Source organism: Myotis davidii, unplaced genomic scaffold (genome assembly GCF_000327345.1).
Source record: "Myotis davidii unplaced genomic scaffold, ASM32734v1 scaffold291, whole genome shotgun sequence".
Classification (NCBI taxonomy): Eukaryota; Metazoa; Chordata; class Mammalia; order Chiroptera; family Vespertilionidae; genus Myotis; species Myotis davidii.
In genome coordinates, this window is record NW_006283142.1 from 110,114 (window position 1) to 122,539 (window position 12,426).

At 37.6% G+C, this 12,426-nt stretch overlaps 1 protein-coding gene across 3 annotated transcripts in view; it reads left to right on the forward strand.

Moving 5' to 3' along the window:
* The first annotated feature begins 4,412 nt into the window (after positions 1-4,412).
* POF1B (premature ovarian failure, 1B) overlaps positions 4,413-12,426 on the forward strand; it is a 72,801-nt gene continuing 64,787 nt past the window's right edge. For all 3 annotated transcript variants that reach the window (XM_015562916.1, XM_015562919.1, XM_006753460.2), the window contains exons 1-2: positions 4,413-4,492; positions 4,631-4,954. In XM_015562916.1, coding sequence (XP_015418402.1) covers positions 4,670-4,954 — 285 coding nt within the window. In that variant the 5' untranslated portion in view covers positions 4,413-4,492; positions 4,631-4,669. The remainder of the gene's footprint in view (positions 4,493-4,630; positions 4,955-12,426) is intronic.

Here is a 12,426-nt window from a genome sequence, read left to right on the forward strand (position 1 = left end):
CTGTATGTTTTCATATACATTTTTGGAGTATTTGTTCTAGTTCTGCGAGGTATGCTGTTGGTATTTTAACAAGAATTTCATTGAATCTATAGATTGCTTTAGGTAGTATGGACATTTTAATGATGTTAATTCTACCAATACATGAACATGGTATTCATGTCCATATGTTTGTATCTTCATTTCTTTATTCAAAGTCCTATAATTTTCCAAGTATAGGTCTTTTACCTCCTTCATTAAGTTTATTCCTAAGTATCTTATTTTTTGTCGTTGTTGCAATGGTAAATGGGATTTTATTTTTAGTTTCTCTTTCTCAGAGATCATTGTTGGCGTATAAAAATACCATCAACCTTGTTTATCTTTTCAAAGAACCAACTCTTGGGTTTATTGATCTTTTGTACTGTTTTATTTTTGTCTCTATGTCATTTATTTCTGCTCTGATCTTTATTATTTTCTTCCTTCTACCTCATCTGGGCTTTATTTTTTTCTGTTCTCTTTTAATTTCATTTAGTTGTAGGGTTAGATAGTTTATCAGTGTCTTTTCTTGCTTCTTGAGGCAGGCCTGTAATGCTATGAACTTCCCGTGCAGGACTGTGTTCGCTGTATCCCATGGGTTTTGGGTGATTGTGTGTTCATTTATTTCCAGGAAGTTTTTAATTTCTTGCTTGATCTCATTGGTATCCCATTCATTGTTTAATAACATGCTATTTAACCTCCAAGTATTTGAGTGTTTTTGAGTTTTTTATTGTAGTTGATTTATATCTTCATACCATTGTGATCTGAGAAAATACTTGGTATTATCTCAATCTTCTTGAATTTGCATAGGCTTGTTTTGTGTCCCAACATGCAGTTTATCTTTGAGAATGTCCAATGGGCACTTGAGAAAAATGTATATTCTGTACAGAATGTTTTGGGGTGAAATATTCTGGAAATATTAGATCCATCTGATCTACTGTGTCTTTTAAGGCCTCCATTTCCTTGTTGATTATTTCTCTGGAAGATCTATCCAATGATGTCAGTGGGATGTTAAAGATCCCTACTATGACTGTATTGCAGTCAGTCTTTCCCTTAAAGCTAATCAAGAGATTTTTTTATGTACTTGAGTGTTCCTATATTGGATATAATGTATATATGTTTACAAGGGTTCAATTTTCTTATTAAATTATTCCCTTTAGGATTATGTAGTGGCCTTCTTTTTGTCTTATTATGGCCTTTGTTTTGAAGTCTATTTTTTCAGGTATGAGTATTGCTACCACAGTTTTTCTGTCCTTCCTATTTGCATAGAATATTTTTTCCATCCCCTCACTTTCAGTCTGTGTGTATCTTTTGTTCTGATGTGCTTCCCTCGTAGACAGCATATATATGGGTCTTGTTTTCTTATCCACTCAGTCACCCTATCTCTTTTGAGTGGAGCATTCAATCCATTTACACTTAAGGTTATTATTGACTAATGGCTCGGTGCACGAAATTCATGCACATTAAAAGGGACATGGAAATATTTTAATATTGCTATTTGCCCTTTCTCTATAATAGAAGTGTTAGAGATGAAAGAAAATTAGTAAAATGTATATGAAAATTTTCCTCCTGTCAGAGTCTGGGGCGCACCATGCGACCCAGACTCAAGTCCCCGTCCACCCACGTGAGCCTCAAAATCGCACAAGACTCAGACCTGGCCGTGTCCCCCCCACCCCCCCATTGGGCGAGATCCAGACCTAGCGTGTCCCATCCTTGTGAAGCTCTGCCAGGAAGGGGGTACAGCCTCAGGTCCCCTGGCCCAGCGCTTGGGTGGGGGGGGCATGGCCTGAGGTCCCCATCAAGCCCTGCTGGGTGGGGAACATGGCCTGAGTTCCCCTGGCCTGGTGCAGGGTGTGGGGCATTGCCTGAGGTCCCCTGTCAAGCCCCATGGGGTTGGTGGGAGAAGAGCCTCATGTCCCGGCTGATTGCTCATTAAGGCTCATTACTGGAACTCCATCTCCACTGTGGGTGCAGCACCTTGTGTTGCAGAAACCCTGCCTCTACTGTGGGTGCCTCCACCTTTGTGGCAGAGTGACAATCAATTTGCATATCCCCTTTTTTATTATAGAGGATAGGTATTTATTGGAATTTTTACTTTCTTTATACCTGTAATCCTCTCTCTTTCCTTCTCTCTGTTTGTCTTACCACAGTCCCTTTGGCATTTCTTGCAGTGCTGGTTTGGTGGTAATAAACTCTTTAGCCTTTTTTTTCTGCAAAATTCTTTATTTCTCCTTTAATTTTTAATCATAGCTTTGCTGGATAGAGTTGTCTTGTATTCTATCCCTTGCTTTTTATTACTTTGTATACTTCATATCATGCCTTTCTGATCTGAAGTGTTTCTATAGAGAAATCAGCTGACATTCTAATGGGAGCTTCTTTGTAGGTAATGTTTTGTCTCCATTCCTTTCTGCCTTTAAGGTTCTTTCTTTGCCTTTAATGTTTGCCATTTTAATTAAAATGTGTCTAGGTGTGGGTCTATTTGGCTATATCTTGATTGGGCCTCCTCAAAGCTTCTCTAGTGCAGGTAAATTGGAGTCACTGTCCCTTTCTTGTCCTGGGCCACTTTATTGAGGTCTGAGAGTTTGAAGCCCCTAGTAGTACAGCTGGTGGGGCCTCCTTAGCCCAGATGTTGGGTCTGCCTCAAGTGTCACGCCTTGATTGTCCTTGTCCTGAATTCTACTCCCTTGTCCCATGGAGCTGGGCTCTGTCTGGGTATCCTGGTCTTGGCTGGGATGGTTTGATCAGACTCATGTTGGGGGTGGTGCCAGTAGCTTGTAGCAGGGGTGGGCAGGCTCTTCCTCTTCTTCTAATGCCTCAGCTATGCCTGGTTTGCTGGCACCTCCTCTTTGTCACCTGCAGGGGCACAGATTTCCTGCCCTGGGCTGTTCCTTCTTGCCTGAGGTTACTGCAAATTGGGTCAGAAGCAGCTGTTTTGTCAACGGGAAAGAGGAGATCTTTCCTGAATTCCAGGTGGGCAGGGCTGATCCTCCTTCCTGGACCTACTGTCCAACCCCCTTTCTGTTCACCATCAAGAAATAGAACCCCAGGTTCAATGTTGGGTGTGTCATGAGCTTAGTGTAAGCTCCAGTGTAGTCTGGCCCTGAGCTCAGTTACGTGGCCCTTCCCACAGGTCAGAGGAGCTTCTCAGGCTGCACAATGGTGGGGTGTTAGCACTACTCTATCCAGGGACTCCAGCCTCAGGCTTCCACTGCTGCACCTACTCTGCAATTTCCACAGCCAGTGCCCTTGAGGCCTCCACTCTCATTCCCAGGCACTCCTGTCTCACCTACAGATCTGCAGCCTCTTCAGTCTCCTCAGGTCTCAATTCTAGTAGGTCCATGTCAGGGGAGGCTACATCCACCTCCTAGCCTTCAGCACAGGTCCTGCCTCTGAGCCTTGGTGGTGGAACCGAGCAGCTCTAGGGCAGCGGGGGCAGCACAGTAGCAGTGGCAGTGGGTGAGTACATGGCAGGGGCTAGAGTCCTGCCGGGTCAGTGGAAGTCACACAGCAGTGGCATAAAGTCCAGGATAAGTCCCTGTCGGGCACATGTGTTCAGGCTGGGTGCATGCCAGGCCTGCAGAGGTTCTGCCGATGTCTGCAGCTGGTGTGGTCAGGGTCTGGGCTGTCAGTGCTGAACATATCAGGTAAGTCAACCCTTAGGACTTGCCGAACTCTTAACTAGATATTTTGAAAGTAATCAAACTCAGTGTTTCCTAGGGAACAAATACAATTGAGGTACATTATTTTGTAAAAAAAAAAAAAATGCAAAAGAATAAATCTAAATCCTAAAATGCAAAGCATTTGTGGAATTGTTAGATTTTTTTTTTACCACTCCCCATGTATAAACAGACAATCATTTAGACCAATCTACTTCAATGTAAGTCAGAAAGTCATACTAGGCTCGGAGCAGGATAAACAGGTCCATAAATTACAAAGAGTTGCCAAATGGAGACCCCATAGTAATCTCCCTTAACTGCAATTATCAGCTGGATTTTACAAAGAATCCAAATTTATATGCGAATTAGCATGTCCCTAGGCTAACACCATATTTAGGTCTGGGACTCTAATGACAATAATCACACCTTTGCTAAGCTTCAAAAGAACCAGGTCAAAGTCACTTCAGTGTCATGTTTGTGACTTTTTGTTCTCTAATAACTTTTGGCATGGGCATGTCTTTGTCTTCCTATTTACAGTTAAAGTGAATTTCCAAGCCTGTGGACTTGGCAGCTCTGGCTTCAGACCTAAAATTCCACATTTCTGCTCTTCCAGATTCCCTTATCTACTGGGCAGCCTTGTAACTATCTCCATGGCAATGCAGGGCCTCTCCTGGCAGGTAAACCTGTCTGGTGAATCCGCCCATCAGAGGCGTGTCAGTACCATTTCCTGGAGCAATCTCACAGGGTGGCTCCACTTTCCATTAGTGTTCAAATACTTTGCTGCCTCCTCTGCAGCTGCCAGACCTGCTCCTGCTGCTGCTCAGGTAATTCTCATTTCCCCCTGGCACCACTATAGACAGAGGTGGTTGGTAAAAGGCTTGTACATGTACCTGCCTGTCTGCCTTCCTATCCTTTCCTTTCATGATCTCTCTGTCTCTCTCCTTCTCTGTTTTGTTCCTTAGGGAGAACATCTGGTGTGTACCTTACTGACCACCGAGAAGATGATGAGTTCAAGCTATTGGAATGAGATGAACAGCAGCAGCTGTGGGATTCAGCAACTCCCAGAGGTGCTGCAGTGCCAGCCTCAGCATTACCACTGCTACCATCAGTCAAGTCAAGCCCAGCAGCCTCCAGAAAAAAATGTAGTGTATGAGCGAGTGAGGACCTACAGTGGACCCATGAATAAGGTGGTTCAAGCCTTGGATCCCATCGGCTCCCGGGAAGTGCTCTCCCCTCTCAAAACTTCCTCCTCCTACCAAAATTTGGTTTGGAGCGACCATTCCCAGGTACCACAGAGACAGCTGTCAGGCTTGTAGAGAGGGGGAATCTTGAACCTCATTTCTTTTTTAAAAAATTAAGTTTTTTATTGTTTAATGTATTACATAAGTCACTTTTTCCCCCACTGACCTATCCCTGGATGCCTCCAACCCCCAGTACATGCCCTCCCTCATCTCTTTTCTTTCTGTTTCTCTGCCTCTGTTATAAAGAATGCTATCTCTCAGTGGAATACAGCTACATATTCAATGTACAGTAAGTCAAAATTTCATCTCTTGGCTATTCTTTCATTTACTCATGCCTGTGGTTGTTTATAATCAGTTCCCGTAATTTTTATAATTTAACTAGAGCATAGGATGGCTCATATTTTGTTGCATTTGATTGGAATATCTGACCTGAAGTAGTCTTTTGCTCCTGCCACAAAGCAATCCTCAACTTGAATACGATAATTTTTACAGAATATTTTTTGTTAACTTCATATCAGAAATAAATAGATTTTTTTGTATCAAATATAATGGCTCAGGGTCAATGGCATGTATTGCGTGACAAGCAAATATTTGTGTTCAGCAAATAGTATGCTGTTCTAGGATAAATGACAGGCACAAAAACCTGTTTGAATTGCCATATGTGTTTCATATTCTGGAAATGACACATTTCTCTTGCATAGCTAAGGTGAATAATTTATGAATATTGGTAAAAGAGTATTGAAAGAGTGGATATAGGATTAAGGAAGGCAAGATGTAAGCAATTGCTTATCTGAAAAACTAAAAAGAGTGGAACTCTAAGACACCCTTTAAAATTAAATAAATGTGTTTGTAAAGGGGTTATTTTAGCATCAAGATCTGTACTAATAATCATGCCAATGAATGTAAAGGAACATTGCAAGACTATATAAAATTAACAGCTCTATGTTTTCATTCTTTGACCTTCTTTACATTAAATTTTCATGTTTTTAAACTTTCTGGAAACTTCTGTCCAAACTGAAATTATGTTTTTCAAGATACAATTTGTACTGTAAAGAGCTCAAAAAGAAAGAGAGATAAAAGAATAGAACCATTGGGATATTATCCTATGTTGCATTATCATACCAATCTGGAATAATATGAATTATTTTCCCTAAAACCTCAATTTCTTGTCAAATTGCTAGAAAAGGCAAGATGAATTAATAGATGACAATTAAAAAGCTGAAATTTGGCAAATCATAAATATTGACTACAGAATTTTTAGGAATGCATTTTATGGTATGCTCTTTAGTTCAACTTACCTTTGTGATAATCCTGGGACCAATTTAAAGTCAGATATAAAGCAACATTTCTCAAGTATATAATAAAACTATTTTTAAATAATTTTAGAGAAAATATAAATAACTCAACAACTACAGAGGCTACAATATTACTCTTTTCTTTTACCTCTAATTTAATTTGAGGGGAAAATGTGAAGAAAAACCCATGATCTACTGTTGGTACTTTCTTAGTTGAGAAAAACTCCACCTATGTTGAATTCAAAGGGAAGTAAAATATAAAGTTTAAAAATACTAAGTGTATATAAGTGATAATAATGCAAATGTACATTCCAATCATCTATATTAGATGCTAATTAACAACTAAGTGGGTGTTACCTGTGTTTTTAAGTAGCCCCAAAACAATGAGGTCAAAGACAACAGTTACCATTATCATAAGAATGCTAAAACCACCCTGTCATAGTTATTTAAACAATTAACCTCTTTTCTTGTCAAATTGCTAGAAAAAGCAAGATAAATAGGTAAAAAATTAAAAAGCTGAAATTTGATAAATTATGAATATTGACTACAGAACTTGAGGAACACATTTTATTGTATGCTCTTTAGTTCAACTTACCTTTGTAATAATCCTGGGACCAAGCTGGCCGAGCTTTTTACAAGACTTTCCTTCTTCTTACCTGATATTTGTTTAAGTGATGATTAGGAGACTATCTTCATACAGAAATGTAGTTCTCCATAGGGGGCTCTATAAGAAACCCTAGGGACCAAAAATATGGCCACAGAAACTAGGATAAGAGATTTGAATGGATGTTGTAAAGCCTGAAGTTATTTGCAATTGAAAGGAAAGAAAAGTAAGGGCTGGATGAAAATGATCCAGGTGAAATTTTAGATATGTGGTAAACAACAACAATAAAAAGTAGCTTCATTCCCCTAGTGAAACAAAGAAGAGAGAAAATTTGAGCAAAACATTTAAAATTGAGTTAGATATCAAAGGGGATTAACAACTCCACTAAAAGATAATTTGTCAAAAAACGTTTAGATAGTTGCCACAAAGAATGTGACTAGGAAGCTTTTCTATTTTATTTTTTCTCCCTATTTATTGGAAGGATGGCATTGTGCAAAGTAGAACCTCAATTTGATTTGAAATTACCGTCATGCTAACAAAAAGGTTAAGATATGGCTGGGTAAGATATGGGATAGCTTTGTTATGCATTATGCCAAGCACAAGCAAGCAGGACATATCATACAAAATTCTTTTTTGTTTGTCTTATGTTTTAATAAAGTCTCTTAATATGCTATGTTTCAGAGACATTTTGAGTTGGTATGTGGCAATTATTCTGCTGCTAGAAATTGTGACCATGTCACCTAGGGAAATGGTTGGACATCATAAATTCAATTAAGCTTTTACTTTAATTGTTTTTAGCATTTTGGTGTTTGGATGACATTCAGAGAATTCATATGATTTTTTTAAAATGCATAATTGCCAGTAGTAAAATATGTTCTTTTTGAGAAATCAAAATTGATGCTACTCTGCTTCCTGAATCTTAATTTTAGCTTATATTTTTAATTTTAGTTTTAACCAAATGTTTTTTGCAGCACTTTAGTATTTTCTATATCTGGCTTTTTAGTATATGTTTTTTCTCTATCGCCTTCTTGTGCACTAAAATGATGTTTATAGATGTAAATGTAATTTTCAATTTCTCCAGATGTAATGTTGCTTTCTTTTTTGCCAATAACTGATCAGTTATATTTTATGATTCTCTTGCTTATTATTTTGTCTGATTGATAGAGTGTTCCTCAGAGAAATTTTAATATAGAAACCAGTTGCTGGTGAAATATTCGAAATTGATGATAGAATTAAATTACCAGGTTTATTTATATAAACAGGTAAAATCAATCACAAGTGAAATAAAGGTCATAGATGCATTTAAAACTGAATATGATACTGTGAATAAATGTGTTTCTAAAAAAACACATAAAACAAAATAAAAAACTTTTTAAAAGCTTAAATATTAATCTACCATCACAACTCAAGATTACATACTGTCTCAAATGAGTAGCATTGATGTTAATTACTCACTAGACATGTATTTTTCCATTCCATTAATTTAATTTTTCATGAAGTTCAAGGAATTTTCCATGTATTCAGAGGAGCTCTGTGGTGTGAGAGAGAAGTAGATGAAAATATGTTTTTAATGCCAGTTATTCATTGAACAGATATTTATTAAGTGTCTATTATATAGAAGCACTGTGATTATTGGGATAAATACCACTTGCTATCTAGGGAGAGGCCATATTACAAACAGATATACAGGACCTAGATTTAGGTATCCCATATATCTGTATTTCATTTTTAAATTTTATTTTGTGTTTTGGCCATCTCTCATTTTATTGAATACACCAAATTTGGGTGAAAGAAGGAACCTCTTAATGTATGTGTTATATGGATTACCATTCTTTTGAATTTGAAACTTGCAAACAAATTTAACTCTAGAGAGCGGCCCAGGGGAGAATGGGTGTTTATAAATGGTCTCTGCTCTCAGTAATTATTCAGCTGGGCTTCTCTTTGTTACATTATTTGTTTCCCTTTTCTTTTGTTACAAAGATTGTGAATAACTCCCTTATTGTGCCAGGATTTCTATAGACTATCAGAAATTTTTTCTGTTCTGTGGGCAGGGACATGGTGCTTTGATAAATTGTTGTTCAAGGGCGTGGTTTGTTCAAAGGTGTGGTCACTAAAGTGAATGATTGTTCAGGGAAGTAGGTTGCCTGCAAAAGGAATGAGGTCATAGGATAAAGAGGCACACAATTTCAACCTTGGTCATCCCCTTTGTGTTTACAATTAAATTAAGCTATACAAATTGTGAGTGTACCTAATTGTTGGATGAAATTGTCCATGCCAATTGTCTTTGCCTTTTGTTTAAGAGAGATCTGATGAATTTCTGGGCCTGTTTTCAGTCAATGGCACTCACACACAAGCTGTTAGTGTGTGCGCGCGCGCGCGCGCGCGTGTGTGTGTGTGTGTGTGTGCTCTCCCTTTGTACACTGGTACCTCTGCTACTGTGGCCCTCCCTCAGCTCTCAGAGTTGCTGTTAGAATTGTGGCCGCTTGCAGAGACCAGCTCACTGATTCTCAGCCCAGGAGAGCCTCTACCTGTGTGTGTGTGTGTCAAGGTGAGGGACTTGAGACAAGGGGAAGGGGGTGAACTTGTCCTTTAACTGTCTTGATCCAAATTTTCTTTCTTGATAATTCATGGTAAAACAACTGGGCTATCTGTCATGCTTTTAAACCCCATTTAAAAGTGAAAACATTTCTAAACTAGTCTATTTGAGCTACCTTTTTCTTCATACCAGCAGCTATTTCAATAGTGATAATTTTTGACTTCCAGTAGAGCATATATACTTCTCATTTTTTTAAAGACAAAAAGCACGTACTGCAAAGAGACTGTATACTGTATTTCTGTCCTAGTTTCCTGTAGGAAAATAAGAGAAAATATCTTGGAATGAGTCTCTTAAATGAGAATTGCTATTGGAAGAAAGGGATGAGGGGAAGTAGTTCTATTACTAGTACATCCTAGTAATTTTTATCACTTTCTTTACATGAGAACAGAATCAGACTTTAATGAAGGAAGTGTTTGTTTCATCTACAGACAGATCATTGTACTTTACAAGTTTCTTCCTGTACAAAGTTCAGAATAACATCTCAACAATAACCTAAGGCAGGTGTTTAACCACATCACTGGCTTTGAAAGGTTCTAACAAAATATCTCCCATACTGTTCTGGGAATTTATGCAAATGGAAGTTTACCTTGGCAAATTTTTTCAGCATAAATGTCAGGTGGCTTTTAAACATATTGCCTATTTGAAAACTGTTCAGCCTAGGATGTTCCTATTATTACTTTCAGTGAGTCTCAGTCATTAGGACTGATAGTAGCATCCACAAGGCTCCCATGACTTTCTTCTTCGAACATTATATTATTTACTAGTTTCCAAGTAAAGTTTTAAAATTTAAATTAGACAACATGAAAACATTCCATGTTCATTTCAATAAGCTTCCAAATATTTAGAGAACCAAATCCAGCACTATGTATGTAATTTCTTCTGTTTATTACCTGATTCTCATTCCCAGCCATCTCACCATCCCTCCTGCATCTATTGCACCAAGGTCTTTAACTCTTAGATCAGAGTTATCAATAGGAAAATGAAAACCAAAAGTTATTTACTGAAGAGGTTCATATTTTGCAGAGACTAAAGATCAGTCACAGATAACATTGTGTGTAGAAAATGCCCATACAAGTGAATCTGTGTGAAATGTGTCTCTGGAGAGTTGCAAATAATAAATGTTCAGTGGTGACTTTGACAGAAGCAAACTATGACACTCTCTAGTGTAATGGCTAAGAGTGTAGGCTTAGGTTTTAAACTTTTGGGGTTTAATTCCTGGTTCGAGGGCTTGCTAGCTATATGCCTCAGTTGCCCTATCTATAATATGGGGAATTAACATCTAACTCATAGGTTTGTTGTTAGAGGCAAATGCAATAATGTATGGTGAATAACACACAGCACACTGCCCTGACACATAGTAAGTGTTAATGCTGCATTACCTAGAATAAATTACTTGACTTCTCCGGGTCTCAGTGTTCTCATTTGTAAAGTGAGGACAATAATACTTTCCTTCAGAGGTGTAGTGAATATTGAATAAGATAACATGTGAAGGTGTCCAACACAATGACTGGCACAGATTTGGCACTCAATAATTTTTCCATTGGTATTATTATCTTATAAAATGGATCCAAAAAAGCCCCTACCTGCACAGACAAAATAAGTTAATAAACTTAATGACTAGGCTATAAAGTAAGAGTTTCTTTCACACTGGAAAGATGAGGCAAACACATATGCTTAAAAAGCTTATTAGGGCTCTACTAGCTAAGAAAGACTAATAAGGAAAAGCATTAAAGCAATTTTCTAAAATTCATGGTATATGATCAAAAGACTATAACAGTAGGAATATATTTATAATATTTACTGGCATAAATATCCTTTAGAAAGAGTAATTTGGAAGTTCTCATACTCTTAGAGTCTTAGAACTTGAACTTCAATATTTGAAATAGAATTTTTTCATGTTTTTTTTTCTTTTTTCCTTTTCAAATTGTAGTGACACTGAGCATGAAAGCTTGCTTGCAGTCTGCCTCTTACCTAATGTTTTCTGTAGAATTGGACTTCCAGTAGGATAGAATGTGGCTATTTACATTTAAATTAATTAGCATCAAATGAATTTAAATATGCATTCAGTTCTTCAGTGGCACTAGCTACATTTTGAGTGCTCAACAACCACATATGGCTACTTGGATAGTACAGTTAAAGACAATTACAGAGAGGCCTACTGGAAATGGCAGATCTATATATTCAAGCTGCTCATTTAAATATAAAAATGCCTCTAAGATCATCACATTCAAAGAAATTCATGATGGTACAAATGTGTGATCAAAGTGCTGCCAATTTACATAATCAGCTATAGTGGGCACATAGGAATGAAACAAAAAATGAAGGCACACATTATCAAAGTATAAGTTCAGAGTGAATATTTCAGTACAGGAAGAATTAACTTAATAAACCTTCAGTAAAAAGACTTGAGTGAAAGATTTTCATGTATGTATGCATATATCTATACTTTTGTCTGTCTGTGAATTTTTCCCTAAACCTCACTTTTTGACAGAGCAAATGGTTAAAAAGAGGAATAAGATGAAAAATATCTCCTCCTAAAAATGCATCTTCCTTTCTTTTGGGACTATGAACTGTGTTTCATAGTCTCTCTGAAACTGCCTATCTCCCTTAACCTATTGAATTTTTAAACTTCAGTAAAAGTTCAAATATCATAACCATTTTTTTATTAATTAAATCTTTATTGTTCAGATTATTATATTTGTTCCTCTTTTCCCCCCATAACTCCTCTCCTCCCAGTAGTTCCCGCCCCACCCCTGCCCTCACTCCCCACCCACTCTCCTCATCCATACGTGCACAATTTTTGTCCAGTCTCTTCCCGCATCTCCCACACCCCTTTGCCCCCCAAGAATAGTCAGTCCATTCCCTTTCTATGTCCTTGATTCTATTATGATCACCAGATTATTTATTCACTTGATTCTTAGATTCACTTGTAGATAGATGCGTATTTGTTGTTCATAATTTGTATCTTTACCTTTTTCTTCTTCTTCCTCTTCTTAAAGCCATATAATACTGGTTTGGTGGT